Raw genomic sequence first — 21,017 nt, 5'->3', positions numbered from 1 at the left:
GACAATTAAGATTTCTTTTCATTTGTAGTTCAGGCTTTTCACAACTTTTCAAATACAATGCGGTTGATCTGTTCATGAGAAAATGAAAAAGAAGAATGAAGGTCAGCTGAAACTTAATCTAAATCTATTCTGCTAAAGGCTCAGTCTTGTTTAATAATAAACATTCCCTGGGAGTGGCTGTTTGCACATCGATCACCGTCACTGACCTTCTTTGGTTAACCTTTCTGGGAAAGTCAATAGCCCATTTCCCCCCCTGTTCACCCTCAGAGCTATTTGTATTATCACAAGAAAGTAAATAAGACGAGTCATAGTGTTGGCCATGAACCCTAACAGGTTTTAAACATTGCTTTTGTCATCCAGGTTTTAAAAAAGACCTGCTGCAGCACCCTGGTTCAAATGAACTCCTCCACATATATTTATAAATGTTGGAAAGACGACACCTTTGTGCTCACTGGACAGATTTCTTGACATTTTATGACATTATGTCAGAGTCAAAGCAGATATGTAAAAGCCAGAGTCCACTATTGAAACACAGTAAGGAGAGCTGGTCCGGCTGCCGCCTCAGCCACGCAGCAGCACTGCTGGGCTCAATCCCAAATGTTGGGATGGTGGTGTTTCATTTTCCTGTTGAGTCAAATGATTAATACCACCCTCGTGTCTGTGCAGTGAACACTAAGCCGTGGCCAGGAGACAGTTAGCTTAGACTAACCCCCGTTTCCATACTTTGTGCTAAGCTAAGCTAAGCGGCTTCTAGCTGTGTCTTTATATATAACATACAAACATCAGAGAGGTACCGATCTTCTTATCTCAGCAGGAAGTCATTTCCCAACAGGTCTAAACCCTTTCTAGATCAGGTCAAGCAGTCCTAACTTAACTGTAATAAACAGATGTGCTTACTTTCACTACACGGGCCTTTACAGCAACATGAGACAAATAAACCTCATATTGTTAAAGTTTATGACTCACAAGGTCCATGTCTGCTGCTGCAGTTGAGAAACTGTTTAACAAAAGCTGAGACAAAGGAAAATCCTGAAACTGACTTCAGAGAGGGACTCATCCTAACAGACTTGTTTTTTTTAAACCAAGCAAGAGTCATAAATTATTCCTGTCAATATTAGTATTCTTATCTAATGTGTCTTACTTCTTGAGTCAACAGAAATATTGACACAGAGATGTGCTGGGAGGGAAAATCCCACTTTGTTTTTGCTCTTCTATTTTTACTTCCTCATATCAGTTTCATTTCTAGGTCAGGACTTTTCTATTCTCTGAGGATTTAAGTTTTTAAATTAAAACTAAACTAAATAAACACCTTCTCTGCCTACCAGGTTCCTAAAGACATTTTCCTGACATATTTTAAATGAATGTCACTGCACGACCAAGCTAGAAAAATATATTTTATTTAATTACAATCACACAGAAAAACTTTTACGCACATACAAAAAACACAGAAAACAGCATAAGTTAAATGATCCAACAAGATGGTGTCAAGGTGTTTTATGTTAGAATTGATCCAAAACAAAGCTGTATGAAAGTGCACATCTGTGTTTTTGCATCCTCAGTATGCGTGTTTGTGCATTTCTGGTCAGTTACTTGAACTGTATGATTTCCTGAGTGGCCAGTCTGATGAGCTGGTTGAAGTCGAACTGAATGTACTTCCTCCAGTATCGTCTGTCTCGGCCGTAGGTCAGGGCAGGATAGCACGGACTGCCTGAGAAACAGAGTTCAGCTCAAGTAAGCGTTAAGTCGTTACTTTAGTTATAAATCCTCATTCACGGGTAAATGCACTTTAAACTGGGCAGGAATTGTGGATTGGTTGCACATGACTCATCCTTACTGACAATCCAGGGAGATACAGACAAGGTCAACTTGGTTGGTCCCTTTCCACCTCGATGACACAATGTTACATTCTTCCTGTGAAGTGTTGAAATCAAGAGCTCTTTTTTTCCACACATACCTGCACGCCTTTGGTTTGCCATAAAATAAACCAAAGAAGCTGTTAAAGACTTGAATGAATTCTTCCTCATTCTACACAGATCCTCTAAAATTTCCCAAAACTTAAATATTTGTATCTTTTAGAAAGTGATTGTAGTGATATTTCAGGCAGTTGGTATCACGGATGTCTTCAGTTTCACAATCCGGTCATTCAGCCTGTTTAAGCCTCTGAGACGTGGTAATGGCCAGTGGAGATGTGACCAAACCTGCTTAGTTTAACCTGTTTTACAAAACATCACAACAGTTAAGTATGGACAGTGAAGTTTGGGAAAGTCCGCACCAGGTGAGACAGAGCGACTAAGTTTGTGTGTTGATGGGACGGATTTATAGGGAAACCAGTGAGCATGTGTAAAGGTGGTTGTGTATCGTCATTTTGTAAATAAATGTTTTCATATTGGACCCAGTTTATTTTTTTCAATATCATCCAATCAGAGCTCAGTTTTACTGACACTATAAGAGTGTCAATGTCAATTATTTTCCATTAGTCCTATAGCGCCCTCTAGAGGTCCAGAGTTTCTATGGTTGATTCATTGGATCAGGTAAGGTTAAACCGGTGGTCTGCTTTTCAGTGGTTAGGTGAGAGTATTCGCTCAGTGGTGAAAAAGGAAACGTTCACCAATTTCAAAACAGGGTGAAACAAAATCAGGTAAATGTGCAACCAACTGAGAAAGTTGATAGCACCAGCGCTACTTGTGGAAAAGTAAGTCTGAATCCCTGTTTCTGTCAGAAGACGCTCACATGTCCGTGTGCTCTCACCTATGCCGTGGAGGATTCTGGCAACAGCTCTTCCAGAAAACTTCTCGTCACTCCGGTTGGAGAGGAAACTCCTGATGTCCGCTCGGATCTGATTTTCCCAGTCCAACAGCTACAAAGACAATTCAACAAGTAAACCAGAATAATTCAGAGCACCTAGGACACAAATTCAGCTCAAACGGCGGATATCGGTCCTGTGTGTTTTACTTTATATTTGTCGAGCTCCTCCATCTCCAGTGTTTTGAGTGTGTGCTCTCTGTCTCGCCGCTTTTCAAAGTATTCAGAGAGAAGGCTTTTCAGCTGCAGACTGCGTTCCGCATCCAAATCATCCACACAGGACAAGACACTCTTGAAGGCAACACTGCAACAAAGTGCACACACACACACAAACACAAATCAATCAAGGGACTTTAGTGATAGATAGGTGGGATTTACCAAATCCAAAACAGATTAGAAAATATCAGTCAAAGAACAGAATAAACCGTAACCATCCAAGACAACTGCCAGCAACAACATCCCTTTAAAAGATCTGAAAAGACACAATTTATTTTTAAGTTTAAGTAATTGTAAAACAGTGTTTACCTCTTGAAGGCCTTAAAACAGGCAGTCAGCTGGTAGAGCTGCGTCCTCTCTTGGTCCTGCACTCGATTATAGAGGAACTGACAAACTCTGTCCATCTCCTCGTTGCTCAGGTCGCCGAAGGAGCGGAAGTAGAAGGACGGAGAGGAGAATTCAACGTGGATGCCGCTACGACCGCCAGCTGTAAAACAAATATTTATGATGAAACTCTGCAGAAAAATATGTGAATATTTTTTAATAGTTCCCAAACCCACTCATCAACACACCTCTGCTGGTGCTCCACTGCAGCTGCCTGAGTCCCCTCTTCACAATAGGAAGCTGCCATCCCATAGTGTCCGCAACCTCCACGACGTCAAACTCCAGCTGATCACATGACTCCACTCTCTGGCCCGCCATCCGCCTTCTGGCCAGAACCACAGCGACAGGAGGACAGCTGTGGAGAAGAAATAAAGTGAAGTAAATTCAAGCTGACTTGATTTCAACATATTTTTCACACCGTGCAATCTAGTGCAACAAAATATCTTAACATTTCATACATTTTTGTGATTTTCTGGAGGTGTCTCGGTCCATCGTAGCAGCTGACTTTACACACAGACAGGATGGGGTGGAGGAGTTCGACAAAGCGCTGAGGATGCAGCTCCAGATAACAGAGCAGAGTTTCCACACCTGACAGACACACAGAGAGAGAGAGACAGAAACAGCTTCAACAATTAGGTTTTGCTCCACTTGTTAGGAAAGTTTGTCCTCTGAGTTTTTAAATCATCTTTTTAGGGCTGAATCTGGGTTTCGTGCGTCAAGTATTTAATTATAATAAAAAGTAATACATTAATACTGTGTCCTACTATCGACTATACTTTCTTGTTTTGACTGAGCTTTGCTTCATGTACATACTCTTGTGTGTGTTTCTACTCACCTTCCTCTGTGATGTCCAGAGCCTCCACAGTCTGTTGGATGGGAATCGCTCTCTCGTGTGTGTGACACACTCGCTCTCGGGGCCAATCCCTGCTCTCTCCTCTGTCATCTTTCAGCCAATCACCAGCTGCCTTCACCTCGACACACAAACCATCAGCTCCCTCATCTTTTACTGCCTGCTCCTCTTTGCTCTCCTCCTTTTCCTTTCCTTCATCTCTGTCTTCCTGGATTGGTAACAGACCGGGATGTGACGTCTCCTTAAGGTGAAAACAAGGTCATGCGATCAAAATATCAACCACTTCAGTTTCAGCCATGTCATTGTCTTTTATTGGGTGAAATGGTGAAAAAGAAAGAGAAAACATTAAATTTAATAACCTGAGCAGCAGCAGGTTTTGGTTTGTCTGCTTCTTCTACGTCCTGCTGAGTAGGAGGGTTCACGCTGATCTCCTGATCACACACATCCATCATCTCCAACAGCTCAGAGTCCTCAATGTCCTACACAGTCAGAGAGATCCACTGTGTTACTTTACAGAAAGTTTTAGTTTGAGCAACATAGATTAAAGCATGTAGAACACAAACACACACATACATGTAAAAGGGGGAGTTACCTTGATGAGCTCCTGCTGTTTCTGGTGTATCTGTTTACATTTACATGGAGGGAAAACTTTCTGGACCAGCCTCTTCACTGTGTAGTGGTCCACTGTGTCCGCATAGATGTGACGACGGAGCTCATGGAGGTCTCCACCCTTCACACAAACACACAGGCAGTGAGTTGATTTATGCATAAGTGAATAAAAAGACAGAAAATTAAGAGGCTCCTTCCTAACTGAATAATTTAATTCTCACCTCAGGGTCCAGGAAGAGGTGACAGTGGGCCGCTTCTCCGTCTCTCCCTGCTCTCCCAATCTCCTGCACGTAGCTCTCAAAACTCTGGAAAAACAAGTACCAGTCAGGGAATGTTGATGTAGACGGGACATGGGAAGTTCTCAATCAACAAAATTCTGTATTTATGGAGTAAACTGTTAAAAAGTAAAAGCAAACAAACTGTCTAGAAAACAATGAGTTCCGTAGTTGTGCCAGAGTTTAGGTTTTTATTGCAATGTCTGCGTTTAAGATCAAATGGAAACTATTTGACTTGGTAGCGTTTGGGTATTTTCCAAGTTTGTTACAAGCACCATTTAAAATTCTACGCTGTAGATAGCGACAGGATAACAAAGTTTGAAGAGCCACTGATTTGGCAACAACCCACCTTTGGCATGTTGTAGTGGATGATACCACGAACATCAGATTTATCGAGGCCCATGCCAAAAGCCACAGTGGCCACCACTAGTCTAAGCTCCCCGCACATGAAGTTGTTCTGGACACGACGGCGCTCAGACGCTGACAGGCCGGCGTGGTACGTCTCGGCCTGCCACTTCAGCGGCTTACGTATCTTCTTCCTTGCTGAATAAAGACGGGACAAAGAGAAAACAAGAGACAGTCACAGATTTCAAATGGAGTAAATTATGTTGTAGGCTGATTTTATTAATTTCTATCCTAAACCTTTGCTCAAACAATTTTCTCTCTTAGTTTTAATGACAAAAAAATGAATTGAAATACAAATGGTTCTTACCCAGGTCTTTCTTCCTCTGTGCTGCAGGGTTGATTTGTGTCTGGCTGCTGCTGTTTTGTTTGTTTTCTTTCACCAGCACCCCCTGCAGGCAGGTCCTGAGCAGCGCAGACACACGAGTAGTCTCCTCTCTCCTGGTGCAGTAGACGATGATGGAGTCCAGACAACCAAAGCGGTCGCCTTTCAACAAGGCCACTAGAGACTTCAAATATAAATAAAGAAAAGACGAACAGGCAGAGTTAACAAATTAAATATATACACAGACACAAGTGGGCAGATGGAGTCCTTGGCCATAACGTAAATCCTCCCACCTGATCCTTGTCTCTATCCATGGACACAGACAGATACAGGTTGTGAGGCACTGCTGCAGATCGGACTGCGATACCCTCCTGATCGGTGATGTCCAGATGCTGAGCGATGTCCATAGCAGTAGATTGAGTGGCCGTGGCAGTGAGTCCCAGCAAGCACTGCACTCCCAAACGCTCCCTTAGTACCTGCAAATATACAAAAATCACAAACCTGCCTATGATGCTCATCAGACAAGTGCAAGGATACAGTGGTAAGAATATAAATCAAATCGGAAATGTTACCATACAGATGTGCTGGAATTGGGTTATTCATATTTTTTCTTTAAGAATCTTTACCTTAATTTGGTGACTATCTAACCTTTAAACAATATTATTGTTATCATGTGTACATTTAAATACTTCAGTGCATTCTATCATAATATTCAGATGTTGTTTTCCCCTTAAATTAACTGAAGCTGGTCTAAGACATGAAATATGGGCCAACCTGCAGTCTAGTAACCTAAACACACACACACACCACCATGCACCCACCTTACACAGCCTCAGGTAACAAGGCCTGAAGTTGTGTGACCACTCAGAGACACAGTGAGCTTCGTCTATACAGGCGAAGGCCACAGGAGGGAGCTCCTGAGCAGAGGGCAGACACCCTGAGCCTGAACGACCTCCACCAACCAGAGCCTCCGGAGAGAGAAGCAACAAACACACCTGGCCGGACTTCACCTGGAGAAACAGAGAAGAATGTATGAGGGTTCATATTTAGACCAAGATTTCACACAGCTTTACTGTTCTGTCAAAAACCTGCACAACTGCATATCAGACAACATGGATGACAACTGGGCGAACTTCATCTTGTGATGATTTGACATTAACGGCAGTGATTGACACTGTCAACTACAGTTTACAGAAAAGAGAATAACACTAGATGTCAATGTGCTGGATTAAACCTTCTATTAAGAACAGTTTGTGAGTTTATTAAGAATCTTCATACACAATTGAGAAGAAGAAGAAGAGTGATGAAAAGGAGATAACAGGAAACTCCTGCTACTCAACCCTGGAGGTTCCTGTTATGTGCGTTACCTTTTCTATGGCAGCTTCCCTCTGTTTCATGGACATGTTGGAGTGGATACAGGCTGCCTTCAGATTGGCTGGCAGACCAGACACCTGGAAACACACAGGAAATGAGTGTCAACTGCATCACTGTTTAAAATGAGGGATTCAATTTGCTCTAATCTGTGAATAAAAAAAAAAGTATATTTCTTACCTGATCATCCATGAGTGAGACGAGAGGTGAGATGACCAGTGTGATGCATTTTGACCTCTGAGCGTAGAGATACGCTGGAAGCTGATAGCACAACGATTTACCCATTCCCGTTGACAACACTACCAGGGTAGAGAGACCTAAAGACAGAGAGAAGAGAGAGACAAACATGAATACAGGTTATAGCTACACAGATAAACAATAAACAGAGCCAGTCTGTGTTGTGTGAGTTGTACCTGACAGGATCCTCATGATGGCCTCCTCCTGTCCTGGTCTAAACGACGCATAGCCGAGGTCTTTCAGAGCTGCATGCACATCATCAGGTGTTGCTGAACACATGGACACAGACAGAGTTAACTTTTGGGAAAATCACTTTATTTCTATTTACCATGTAATTTAACATAAAGGAGTTACGTGTGTTTACCCTGAACTTTTCCATCCTCTGTGAGGGGATAGAGCGGTTCCATCGGTGGCGGAGCAGCAGGCCGCTCATAATCAGGACGGATCACTTCCAACAACACGTCCTCTTTATGCTTAGGATCCGCTTCATTTCTCTGGTGCTCCTCGTTGACACTTGAGGATGACACTGCAACACACACACACCAGGATTCACACAAACATAACAAAAAGAAAAGTATGTGTGATATTGGGACTAAAATTTCTTGTGTTTGTAGCAGTGTTGTTCGAAAGTTTGGATAAAGTAGTTATATAGATTTATAAATAAGTCCATACCTGCCTGCACACATTTATTTTAAGAAAACAACAAACCCAGACAAACTGTATAAATTATTTATATAGATGAAGCGACAGGCCCAACAAAGTTCAGACGTACCAAGCGGCTGAGGTTGCAGGGTTCCAGTTGCCCTGGCAACCTCCTCCAGAGTTGGAAGTTCAAACGGCTCCTCTGCAACCATATCGTCCACGGGAATAGGAGGGGGAGCAGCTACACAACAGAGTTCAGAGGTATTTCATGTTCGTCAGTACACATAGGTGATGAGGACAGGACGTACGTAAGTCATGCTATGTTCTTTCGTGTGCTCGCTTAATTGCAATGTGAAAGTAACCGGATCAAACGTTAACAAATGTGAAACTTTTAGATTTTCAGGCGTCAAAACATCCTGCGTTTTATTTTCTAGCAGTTTGCATTTTCCACTGCCCTCATGCAAATAACCTAGTAAGTTGTTATGTGTGAACGTTCCCTCTGTTACCTGGTCCTTTGCAGTCCATGGCCCAGTGTCCAGTCCCGTTGCACTTGTAGCAGGTGTCGGCCTGTCGACTGAACCCCCCTCTAAAGCCTCCTCTCCTTCCTCTGCCAAACCCTGCACCTCCACCAAAACGTTCACCTTTCAGCTGGAACTTCTGCATGTACATCTGAAACATACACCACAGATTCATGACACCAAGAAAACAAGATATCTTATCTAAAACACACATCGACGTGTGGGACAACCGTGCATGCACACACAAAAACACTTGTGCAAAATGTACCTGTTTGCGTAGACCTAGGCCTCTGAGTGCGTAACCTTTGACATGAGATTTCTTCTTCAGGTTTATCTTCACAAAGTTACCCTCTGCACCTTTCGCGCCTCTGTCAAAGTAAAACAAAAATCATTTTCTACAGGCTGCAAATAAACATGCTGCATCACCATTTTGCAGCACGTGGTCATGTGTGATCTTACTTGGGTTTCACGGGCTGACTCTGACACATTCTCTTGGTCAGAAATTCATCATCTATTTCTCCCATCAAGTTCTCCTGGGGCGCCTTGATGAGAAAAAGACCATATTTAATTATTACCATTTAATGAATTAGTACAAAAATAATATGACACGACAATATGCTCCATGATAAACATAAATTGAGCTCCTTACTTTTTGGGGTTCCTTGATTTGTTTCTCTTCCTCCTCTCCATCTTCCTCTACCTTTTTCTTGGTTCTCCTTTTTTTCCCTCCTTCTCGAGATGGGCTGGGGTTCAAATCAGAGCTCTCCTCTTTCTTTTTCACACTCCTCTTCTTTTTCACTCCCCCCTCTGTGTCGTCTCCCTCTCTCTGCCTCTTCCTCCCTTTCTTCTTCGTACCTTTGGCCTTGGGACTAGTCTCGCCCTCATCCTCTAGTGTTGGAGGTGGTGTCGGCTCTCTTTGCATCTCCTCACCTCTCTTCTTTTTCTTTTTTTCTTCCTCTCCTCCTTTGCCTTTTTTGGAGGGTTGTCGAGCAGCTTTTGGAACAATATCATCACGTATTTCATCACCATTAATGCTCTTAATGCCTTCATCTCTTCCTGGGTCTATCGCCTCTGCTCTTTCTCCCTCTGCAGCTATTTCTCCTTTGTCTACTCTTTCACCTCCTTGCATTTCTCCTTGTGTTTCCCTCTCTTCTTTTCTCTCTGCCTGTACCTCCTGGTTGCCCGCTGCAGGCCTCTCCTCTGCCCCTATCTCCCCAAACACCTGACATCTCTCCAGCCACTTGGTGTCAACAAAACTCAGCCTGCTGACAGGAGAGGGCCTTCCTTCTGTGCCATTAGCTGCCATTCCTCCTCTGAAACCTCCAAGGAACTGAGGACGTGGAGTTCCTATTGTTTCAGAATTCGATTTTTTGTCTGAAGCTCCAATAGTGTCGTTTAACTTTCCTGGTGTTCTAAAGCCTTCTCCTGAGGTTTCTTTGTTACTTGGAGGAGACAACGTCAACAACAAGGCAGAAGATCTGGCTGAAGAGGGACGGGGACTAGAGACATTTAGATTTTGTGAGCTAAGTACTTTACCGGTACCAACCCTGCTACTTATATTATCTATTTTAGTAATACTACCACTACTAGCTGCACCTGAAGGTTCATCACTAAACTCTTTAACAAGTTCAAAAGGTTTAAACGGCTCCTCGGTTTCCTCTGATTGTTGGATCTTTGACGCCAGAGACCCCAAGCAAGTCTTTACTCTTCTGTGAACAAAGAAGGATGCCACAAAACTTATTTACAGGCTGTTTGGTTCAAATGAAAGAGGAAATACAATAAAATTAAATATGGTGTAATAGCTGGGATCGAGAATTCATGAAATTCTGCAATTTACAATATGGTAATGATTTAAATTATTTCATCAGATGTTTAAAAATCTCCATTTTGTAAAATAAGAATAAAATATTGGTATAATAATAATTATTAACACATAGTAGGTCAGATTTATACTTATAATCAAAAATACTACTATAGTATTACAATATATACAAATATACAATAATATAAATCATCATTATTTAAAGACCAAATTTCAATGCAATCCTCATTTGGTTATACATCTTTGATTAATGCAGTGATAATATAGGGCTTCCGCTGAAATACTTTAATTGAATTACCTCGGTGAAAAGGGGCTGGATTCAGGGTCAGTGAATTTTGCCTTGTCAGTGACAGCAGCAGCAGCAGCAACAGGGCTGCATGTTTGACCACTCTGTCGACTTTTTAATGAGTTAAGAGGAACTCGACCAGGAAGGACTGATTTCCTCAGTGAGACAGGTTTATCCTGGAATAACAACAGGAAATCATTACAATGGTACCAAAACTAAATTTACTCTTGCCATGAACGTTTTATCTGTATTTTGGTACCCGCAAATCTTGTGGTTTCATTGTGTGCCTTACTTTACTGAGTGTAGCCAGGTTCTGTTTGAGCTTTAGCCCATAATATTGGGACGAGGCCATGAGACTATCTCTGTCCTCAGATGTCAGTTTGGGACTAGACACGGGCATCATACTGCGATTCAGATGAGCCCCCCAGCAGTCGGACTTCTGAATGAACAGACGACACACAAACAATGACAGTAAACAAATTAGACAATATTTTGTAATATAACTTCTGCTAAGTAAACAGTTCTAGTTAAAATTCTGCACAGGGCCAGATCTCTAATATGTTTATATTGATGGACGTTTTCACTGTATTCACATTTATACAAAATAATATGTGACACAAATACTCTTTACTCAGTAGCCTGTGGGCTGTACTAACCTCAGCTGTAGTTTTACACTGTTCATTGCGTTCGCCGGCTGCATCACCGCCGCTGTTCTCTTTGGCTAGTTTCAAATCGCGATATTCTTTATACAGTTCTGGAAACACAGACACACACAAAGTGATTCTCTTCTGTCTCTAAACAGATGATTTAAGCAGCAGTTGAATGAAATGCGAGGTTCAAGGGAGATAAATGTTATAATGCAAATGTAAGGTCAGTACTCACTCTTGGTCTCTTCTGGAGATTGATCAACGTCCTCCTGAAAAACAGAGATTTTGAAATTCACGTTTTATTATTGTTCCCCAAGAAATTAATTTTAATGTAAATATGCTTCCGAAGTTTTTCTATTATTTACATTGTATGCTTTATTTCTAGTTTAAATGTATTGTTTAATTGTATTTTTTAAGCCAATATTTCAATATGGTGTTGTACTTGTACTGCTTTCTGTTAATGTGTAATTTCATGAAGTTCTACAAAGGAACAGTTACCAGTTACCTTCAGGCAGACGTTACAGAGCCAAAACCAACGTCCATCACACAACTCAATAAGGAAACATCTGGATTGGGCCATTTATCTCAATGCCCCTTGCTCTTTGTCTGGCACACTTCACACTCTGGTTTTTAGGTTTTAATACCAGTTTTTGTTTTTCATCTTTTTACGAGTTATATCCTTTTAGTGTCTTATCATTTTAAGTATTTTAGGGCAGGTGCAACATTCAACTGACAATTATTCTGCTGTATTATTATTCTGGGTCTTTACACGATATGTCCTCGGGTACTGTTTGTTGTACAATGTACTGTCCTGCAGCTGCTGAAGCACTTTGACCCAAGACAAATTTCCCCATGGGGACAGTGAGGTCTATTTGATTTGATCAAACCAAGACAAGTCAGATTTATTGTTATAAATCTTGTTCAAAACAGCTGGAGTTGAGGCCCAGTGCTTTACAGTCACGGGCAGAGGAAGACAACACAGTCCCTGACACTATCTGCAGCAGAGAAGAGACATGTTTATATGTGACTCAATGATATTACACATATACAGTATATAGTGGAAATCACCTTGTTGGGTTTCCTCTGGTGCTGCTGGACGAACTCCTGCTCCCAGTTCTTCAGCAGCAGCTTCACCTCGTTGTAACGACCCATGCTGTCTCCGGGCTGGATGGGAAAAGCTCCTGATATCTACCTGACAGCTGGAACTCTCCCTGTGTTTGAACACGTTCATGTAGAATCTGAGGCACAACTTCAGGCGGCAGCTGCATCAACGGGAAACCTAACGTTACTGTTCGTGTTGGGTTTTTTTTACATCGTTAACATTAATGTTTTAGAAGCTGTGACTTAACGTGGCATCTTTTCTTTCTAATAAAAGTCACAGCGACGTCAACAGACCCGTTTTTAATTCATAATAAAACACTGGAAACTTCAGCGAGGAGCCACTTCCGCTTTGTGATGTTTACGATTTTCCCGCGCCGGTGTCGTCACAGGTCGTGTTGCCAGGTTCTTTCATTCATCCCCCAATCTCCCCCAAAGCACGCACTTTATTGACACACTGTGATTATTGATTGTTTGATTTCACCACAGACTGATCGATATAAAGACACCACAGCTGATATAAGATCTGATGATGATAACTGTGGATGTTTCCGTTATTTATCATTATTTAATTTGTTCGCAAAAGTCGGTGTCAAGTCCTCACGCCTCCTTTATTAAAGGGACAGGCTGCAGAACAATCCCACAATGCTCTTTCTGCTTGAACTTCACAAATTAAAGGTCCATTGGTAAGATTTAGGTGAAAGGGATCTAATGGTAGAAATTTTATATAGAATAATCCTAGTGATGTTTTCACTAGGGTGTAATAATTTAAATTGTTCAAATTGTTGTTTCCTTTACCCTAGAATGTGACCTTTATATTTCAATACTTTATATTGACATGAGGAGCAGGTCCTCTCTCCGGAGGCAGACATATTTTCTACAGTAGCCCAGACTGGACAAACTAAACACCTTTGGAGTTTTTATGACAACTGAAGGTTTCCACAGGTTCTCGTACATGTTTGGAAGGGGAGGGTGAGTGGAGGGGTATTCAACTGCAACATCAACCTTCACCACTAGATGTCACTAAATTCTACACACTGACCTTTAAATATCCTCCTTAGTGATTATGCTGCTTTTAAACCCAGATTGAAAACCTTTAGTGTCATACCATATTTTATTTTATTTTAATATTTTACTAAATGTATGTGTTATTTTTATTATTATACTGCTTCAAACTATTTTAAAATTTCTATTCAGATTTTATCCTTTTTGTTTATTTTCCCTTTTTTCATCTCTTTGCCTCTGTTATTCTACTCTTTATATTATCTCTTTTTTAATATATTTTTTTCCTTGAAAGTAGTTTTAAATTGTGATTTCCAATTTTGAGTTGATTTCTGAAAATTATTTAATGTCCCTTTGCAGCACCGTGAATCTACATCTGTGTATGCAGTGTGCGTTATAGTATATAAAACCTTACTTTACCTCCGTAATGATCAAATCTTCTGACAGAGACATGAAAGATCATATTTATTTCACATGTCAAAATGTCAGCCTTATATTCATGTAATTTAAAATATCATAAAATCTACTTTGCAATAATAAAAACCCTCTTTTGATTTTTAAGTGGTGTGTTTTTTTAATCTTAACTACCTCTACACTTTTTAACAAAGAAACTAAAATTCAAATTTTAAAATGGTCGGCGCAAAAATAATGAATACTTGTCGAAAATTTTACCAAGTGGAATTTTTGTAGCTTGATTGGCTTCTTTTTTTTATATTGTCATTTTCAACTAGATTTAGCATTGGCTTAATGATTGTTATCAGAGATCTTGAGGTCTGAAGTCTCAAACTGGACAGAGAGAAAAATGTGCCAATATTATTTTCTAAATCCAGTGACATTTAGGTTCATTATAGTGAGCGGATCATTTTATGTAATGCAATAAAGCAAAAAAGTGATAACGAAACAAGAGGACAGAAATAAAGAAACACTTTTATTTTAAGGAGCTGGTGTGTATAAAACATTTCCTATGGAAGTCAATACCACAAATATACACAGCTCTGATAGTGAGGATGGACGTTATTTTCCATTTTTCATGATGAGACGTGACTTCATTTGAGCTGGGAAATCTCTTGAAAGTATGCACCCAGCACTTTGATTCCCTGAATGTAGTTGGATCTGAAAGAGAAACATAAAACTTTTCAGCCCTTTTCAAAGTTTTTGAACTTTTCAGTCCATAAATGTATCCTCACATCACAATCACAGAGATGCGGGTAGAAAAGGAAATTAAACAGTGCTCTCCCACAAAGCAAATTTGTTCTGGCACAGATTTGGCCCACATTGAACACCGTCATCCGACCTGCATACAGCGTGGAATTATGCCACTAAGGCTGTCCACTCCTGTTTGCCAGATGTGGGCCACAGCCATAGCAATACCGCGTGTCAACCAAAGGGGCCAAAGGTGGCCCCAATTTGTTTGGTGTTATTTGGACCAAATTCACCATTGGGCCACTTTAGATTCAAATCCTGATTATATCTTGCCTAGAGGGCCGCATGTTTGCCAAAAAAAGGCCTACATTTCTTTTGGGATATTTGGGCCACATTTGCAATTTTACAAGTGGGCAAATTAAAGCTTTTCCACAAGAAGGCCAGAAGTGCCGCTTCTTTGCCTGAAGCGGCCCACATCCGTATGCTATCTGGGCTGTGATATACCTGTTGAGTTTCTCATTCTGGGAGTGAGCTCCATCATCGGAGGATCCGATTGGAAGCAGCATGACGTTACACCCTGTGGTCTCCTGGAGGGTCAGGGTGACGGGGATGCTTCCACCCTCACGGGTCAGGTCAGGCTCCACACCAAAGACTACGGCACAGCAAGAAGGATGAGACAAAGGTTAAAATGTAGTGTTTATTTTACCAACATTTTTCTGTTGTTACAATTCTGTCACTCTGTGCTACTCAGTCTTTGTACCTGTCTTGATGGCCTTTCGACCAGCCAGGAAGTTCTTGTGAGAGTAGTCAGAGACCCAGGCCTTGGATCCGCTGCCCATGTGCACTTTGAATTTGTTGGGGGATCCCAATTCATCAAATTTCTCCTTCAGATGGTTGATAACCTTTAAAATGAAACGGGAAAAATATCAGTGGAACCAAAGAACCACGAAGTTTGTTTGTGAGTACAAAGGTCAGACATTTTAGCATAAACAATTATCAGCATAATACGGAAATTTTGAAATTCAAAATACAACGCATCTCTTTTCGATGCTGGTTCAGAGTCTGTGTTAAAACGTTCTTTTGACTACACCTTCACCAACTTACATTTATGTAACCTGCACATTGGCATTTTTGTTCTTTAACAGTGTATACAATTTTTGTAAAATATTTAGGGTATAACGAACACATCTTGATTTATAAATCAGGCAATTTTAGTGTGTACAATTTATAACACTGCTTTACGTTCCTTTCACTCAACTAGGTACATGTAATAAGGGGTAAAATAAAGGTTACATTTGTAAGGCTTCTTCCTTTTTCGTTTATATGATTATGTGCAGGAGTGTTCGGCCTTGGTGGAGGCATGCGCTCCACTGAGTGCCATTTTAATTTATAGTATATATATATTACTGTTCATTAGTCAACATCTACCAGTTATACATGTTAGACACAACCAGTCTAAGGTATTTCAAGGTCTACCTTCTTCTCCACGACTTTGGGGTCCATGTCAGGAACAATGCGGATGGAGAACTTGCCAATGACCTTGCTTGGGATAACAGTCTTGGATCCTGATCCAGAGAAAGCTCCCTCGATACCATGAAGAGAGAGGGATGGGTACCTCCAGCGGTGCATTAGGACCTCCTCCTACAGGGAAGAAAATGAAGAAACAGTAAAACACTTGAATTAATATACACAGGACGGCAGCAGTGTTTTCTGTTTTACTTTGCGTAATGTAAAGAACCAAAATCATTTCCTCACCTTGGTGTCATACAGTGGCTGATCAATTCCAATGTCTTTGTAGAACTCAGCCACGTTGAAATCAATATCCTCATAGAGCTTTTTCTCCGCTTCTGTTAACTCGGCCACGTCTTCGTTTATCCCAGGAACCAAAATATCCCCCTTCCCGGTGACCAGGGAGCCTATTTATGAAGTAACAAACATGAGATTAAAACAGTTCAGAGAAACGTACGTGTATGATCTGAGGTTGATTCGATGACGATTTGTATAATAATCAGCTTCACTTGCCCATAAGTGCAATAAGGTCGGTCATAGCCTCATGAACAGAGCCACCAAACACCCCAGAGTGCAGGTCCTTCTTACTGCACTCCACCTTGAAAGTTAAGAATAAACTGTTAGTGATGTGCTGCATCGAAACACAATTTCACAAAACGCAGATTTATACTGGTGTTGTGACTCCACCTCAATGAAGAAGTAGCAGAGTCCTCTCAGACCATAGGTGATGCAGGGTTTGGTCTTGCCCAGCCAGTAGTTGTCAGAGATGCAGACGTAGTCCACGTCTTTTAAGAAGGTGTCTTTTCGAGATACCAGCAGCTCATCCAGGCCCTCAGATCCAGACTCCTCCATCCCCTCGAAGCAGAACTTGATATTGACGGGAAGCTCCTGGAAAATGAAGAAAGATAACCGAAAATAAAAAATGTGTTAAGTTTAAGTATGAGATATTTGATATTATGTACACAGTGCCTACTAGTAGGTATTATTTATTCATTATGCTTTTTAATTGTTTGATCATATATACTGCTTATCTTGTATGCATTGTGTGGGAGTTAGCTGGAGCCAATCCCAGCTGACACTGGGCAAGAGACAGGGTACACCCTGGACAGGTCGCCAGCGTATCATTGGGCCACAATACAGAGGCAAACAACCATTCACACCTATGGTCAATATAGAGCCCCAAGAAAACCACAACTTATCTCAACACCTTAAAGAAAAGCATTTTTGTCACAGTAGCAAATTTCCCATGATAACATTTCCCATCCTAAAATAAATCGCCACACTTCTATGTATTTCCATCTCCAGACAAACAGCATTCCAAACAGTACATTTCTAATGGGTGTTGACGTTTTAAGTACTGAGTGTATTCACCCATCACTGAAGCCATACAAAAGCATCTTCTGGTTTTTCACCATTCAGATGAAAGGAGGCTCTGGTTGGCAGGACATCCAACTAACAAAACGATCGTGCTTACAAGAAAGAAAGCTTTGTTTGTGTGCGTGTTAATCTGGCATAGGCAACCAGCGAGACAATAAAATGAGCTGACAACAAACCGAGTCGCAAACAGAGAGTTTTAGATCCCACTTGTCGTGATGACAGAGGTAAAAGCCAAACTGTGACAGTAACTTTACCTGCTTGATCTGCTTGTAGGCATCAATGCAGTTTAACCAGGCCAATACTGGACCCTTGTCGTCAGTAGAACCTCTTCCGTAGAGCTTACCTGCAAAGACAAGACAGTGTTTTAGAATCTACATCGATCATCTTTCGAATTATGCTGATGGTGCATGTTTTTGTTTGCAGAAAAAAAAAAGTTGAGACTGAGAATGTGTTTGATCACATGCTGGAGTCAGGTAACATGTTTTTTCTCCTACTATTCTTAGACGAGATGAACAAGAAGAAAAGTTTACTATCCATCCATTATTACTGCTGCGATTTTGTTGCAGCAGTAATTTGTAACATTTGTAATGCTGCATGTGGCTGTAATTGAGGAAAAACATTGGGCTCGGGTCGGGTTTGGTTAGAAAATAACTGACAGGTTTGGGTCGAGCTCTGCTTATTTACTGCTCAGAGTGGAGATGTGTCATGCATCTATATTTACACTCCACAGGTCACTGAATAGGTGGTGACTGATTCTGCCTTGAAACAACAGCATTGGTTCCACTTGAACAGTGAGTACTGCAGATAAGACGCAGATAAGACATGATTAAGATCATGGTTCTGGGCTGGGCTTTGGAAATATGCAGACAGGGATATGATCACAAGGAAGAAGCTAGTAAAAGCTCAAAATATATTTATACTCAAAGTTATATTAAGATAATTACGATGAAAACAGCTTTGCTCACCAAAGAACAAATCTGAGCAATATACACGACACACATTTTTGATAATGTGAATTTCTTTTTTAAATCTAGCACAGCTGATAAGGTTCTTCTCTCACCATCTTTCTCCACCAGAGTGAAAGGCTCAGTATCCCAGCCGTCGTCAATCTTGGCTGGCTGGACATCAAGGTGGCCGTAGATGCACACAGTCTTCTTAGAAGGGTCTGACCCCAAATGCCCCAGGATGACAGGGGGGAGGGGGATCTCCTTTCCAGAAGGAAGCTGCATGAACAAAATAAAATGACAACAGAATACAACAGCTGTAGAGGTTGATTTTTTTTTTTTTAAAAGGATGCATTTGGCACAGTTTCAAAAGGAGCATGAAAAAGTTATCCATTACTCACTGTGACATGTATATTCACTAGAAACTGATTTTTTTACAGACAAATTCAAACATTAACAGCACACACTCACCGTCTGTTTGCCAATGTCCACCATCTCCACTTCGCCCCCCAGTCTCTTGATTTCCTTGGCGGCCATTTCCATCATCTTCTTGATCTCCCCACGCTTCTCTGGCCAAGCAGACACACTCTGGACTGCCACCCAATCAGCAAGACGCTAGGAAATTTAAAACATTAATTCAACAAAATATAATACAACAAAATAGTGTAAATATTCTAAATTGTACAGTGGAGCTAGAGTGAGTGTTTCGATTCACTTGGACTACAGCTACTGCAACTGGTGTGATGTTGTGAGGTCCACTGGCTCAACATTTTTGACATTTGGCTCACACACCTGACCCAAGCTCAATAAAAATGAATGAGGTCTAAACTCAATCAGTATGAGCTCACCTGCACATACGTCTCCTGTTGTTCGTCCACATGCTTGAAGAGCTTTGGAAGATAAGCCATCTTTACCAGCGACTGGAGGAGCTGAGGGTTCAACAGGCAGAAAGGACGTGAATGGTGTGAGTGTGTGCCCCGAACTCTGTGCTGCTTTATAGGAGGACGAAGAACACACCCTATTGCTTGAGGCTGACTTCTGCACATCATGAAAGTGAGAGTTGTTAGGATTTTTCAACACTACAAAGATGACTGGCTGCTACTTTGTGCATCTTGTAGGCTATTGCTTATAGATGTGTACATACATTTTTTTAACCAACAGCAAGAATATATGTCAAGTCATAATACATTTTGTTCTGCCTGCTGTTTTTAAACGATTTGATTTTTAATTCATTAGGTTTGATTGGACACATTTTACAATCAAAGGGTTTAAGATTTAGGTCAAAAAAAAGTATTTTTATACATTTAATAGATATAAAGGCACTCAGTATACCTCCACCAAGGCCCAAAGGTCCCCTGAAATTCCATGAAGCCGCACCAAATTGCACACACTCATAGATATCACTCCTCTAAACCTGCCCGATTTTATTCAGAAATTTGTGAAAATGTCAAAGAAACTAACTTTACGCAATGTTCCAGGGAAGTTAAAAAATGGCTCACGTCCCATCCTTTCTACTGAATTTCTATGGAAATCTGTTCAGTAGCTTTTGCGTAATCCTTCATTAAATGAACAGGTGCAAAACCACCACCTCCTTGGCCGAGGTAACAATGGGTAAGATAAGGCAGAGTGAGCAAAAGGGCTGAGGGAGTGAGTGCCCCGGGCTGCTGGGTGTGGAGACAGTGAGCAAGCAGGTGATCCTGAGTGCCAGAAATAGCAGGTTATAGATTTGGTAACAGATAAAAAAAAGACAAAGATGACAAGATACACACACACACAAAACAGGAGCAGCCATTGACATGGGGACGGAGCAGAACATACTTTCAGAGAATGCAGAATGATAACCCCATAAATCCTTAATTCTGATCTTGGCTACTTTTGACCATGTTTATATACAAGTGTGCGAACGGCACCTCAAGGCTGCTACACACTTGAGGACAATCGGGGTGATTTTAGACCCGATTTGTCCCTTCCGACAATCACGGGGGAGTTCCCAACCGGAGGTAACCCGCTGTCGGTTATCTGCCCAAATAATCATGAAGTGTGGGGGGTTTACAAGATAATCTTAGTGCTACCGATTGAGTCGGAGGCTCCCCGATCTCTAATCAATTATGAGAGAATGCTCAATTGCCTTTCCATTAGACTGTATGTATCTAAGATATTCAGATGTTTCAACTTAAGCGTGCCATTTCTTGAGTTCTTTTCATTTTATATAGTCCTTGGTTCATTCATCAAAACCTTCATCAAATTATTTCACTGTGCTTCGTATGTGGCGTCAGAAAGATCTTTATCAAAAGGAATATCTCATAGTGTCAAATAAACCTAAGAGAGCAGGATATGGACTGATCACCTCTAGCAGGGTCCCTCCTGGCGAGGGTGTCTGATGATCACTGTATGACCCCAGGTTCACTGAAGATGTGTACAATGAAAAGCAGCATATGGTTTGTTAAAGAAGAATCTAGTTTAAATGTTGTGTTCCTGCTCTAATGTACAATGTGTTTAGCTACTGGTATATATCAAGATCCTTACAATCCATACCATCAACCAACCATTTAGCAATC

General features: G+C 41.1%; 2 protein-coding genes across 2 annotated transcripts; both read right to left on the bottom strand.

Annotated features, from left to right (window-relative positions):
• Window positions 1-1,381: 1,381 nt before the first annotated feature.
• On the bottom strand, window positions 1,382-12,883 carry recql4 (RecQ helicase-like 4). Its single transcript, XM_035181950.2, has 28 exons — window positions 12,455-12,883; window positions 11,622-11,655; window positions 11,396-11,493; window positions 11,032-11,178; window positions 10,752-10,915; window positions 9,281-10,340; window positions 9,091-9,173; window positions 8,900-8,999; window positions 8,620-8,782; window positions 8,244-8,354; window positions 7,836-7,997; window positions 7,648-7,740; window positions 7,415-7,551; window positions 7,231-7,314; window positions 6,685-6,873; window positions 6,157-6,339; window positions 5,849-6,047; window positions 5,486-5,679; window positions 5,083-5,166; window positions 4,845-4,982; window positions 4,612-4,731; window positions 4,238-4,493; window positions 3,861-3,990; window positions 3,591-3,757; window positions 3,328-3,505; window positions 2,953-3,106; window positions 2,749-2,857; window positions 1,382-1,708 (listed from the first exon to the last, which is right to left on the bottom strand). Exons 1-28 carry the CDS (start codon window positions 12,536-12,538, stop codon window positions 1,587-1,589), a joined length of 4,743 nt encoding a protein of 1,580 aa, XP_035037841.2. The 5' UTR covers window positions 12,539-12,883; the 3' UTR covers window positions 1,382-1,586.
• Window positions 12,884-14,393: 1,510 nt separating this feature from the next.
• Window positions 14,394-20,069, bottom strand: LOC118125040 (cytosolic non-specific dipeptidase-like). Its single transcript, XM_035183390.2, has 12 exons — window positions 19,921-20,069; window positions 19,308-19,388; window positions 18,931-19,074; window positions 18,576-18,738; window positions 17,770-17,858; window positions 16,826-17,026; window positions 16,652-16,736; window positions 16,385-16,545; window positions 16,106-16,270; window positions 15,390-15,531; window positions 15,134-15,281; window positions 14,394-14,599 (listed from the first exon to the last, which is right to left on the bottom strand). Exons 1-12 carry the CDS (start codon window positions 19,963-19,965, stop codon window positions 14,533-14,535), a joined length of 1,491 nt encoding a protein of 496 aa, XP_035039281.2. The 5' UTR covers window positions 19,966-20,069; the 3' UTR covers window positions 14,394-14,532.
• Between the last annotated feature and the right edge of the window lie 948 nt (window positions 20,070-21,017).

Source organism: Hippoglossus stenolepis, chromosome 17 (genome assembly GCF_022539355.2).
Source record: "Hippoglossus stenolepis isolate QCI-W04-F060 chromosome 17, HSTE1.2, whole genome shotgun sequence".
Lineage (NCBI taxonomy): Eukaryota > Metazoa > Chordata > Actinopteri > Pleuronectiformes > Pleuronectidae > Hippoglossus > Hippoglossus stenolepis.
Note: the sequence above shows the minus strand (reverse complement) of the source record. Positions and strands in the feature narration are given on the sequence as shown.

Coding starts and splice junctions, on each gene's coding strand:
- recql4 (XM_035181950.2), bottom strand. CDS start 12,538: ATGGGTCGTTACAACGAGGTGAAGCTGCTGCTGAAGAACTGGGAGCAG. Junction 11,494..11,621: donor ATCTCCAGAAGAGACCAAGA/GTGAGTACTGAC, acceptor CTGTGTTTCCAG/AACTGTATAAAGAATATCGC. Junction 7,315..7,414: donor TCTCACTCATGGATGATCAG/GTAAGAAATATA, acceptor GTGTGTTTCCAG/GTGTCTGGTCTGCCAGCCAA.
- LOC118125040 (XM_035183390.2), bottom strand. CDS start 19,965: ATGGGACGTGAGCCATTTTTTAACTTCCCTGGAACATTGCGTAAA. Junction 16,546..16,651: donor CGACCTTATTGCACTTATGG/GCAAGTGAAGCT, acceptor CTTCATAAATAG/GCTCCCTGGTCACCGGGAAG. Junction 15,282..15,389: donor TCGAAAGGCCATCAAGACAG/GTACAAAGACTG, acceptor GCTGTGCCGTAG/TCTTTGGTGTGGAGCCTGAC.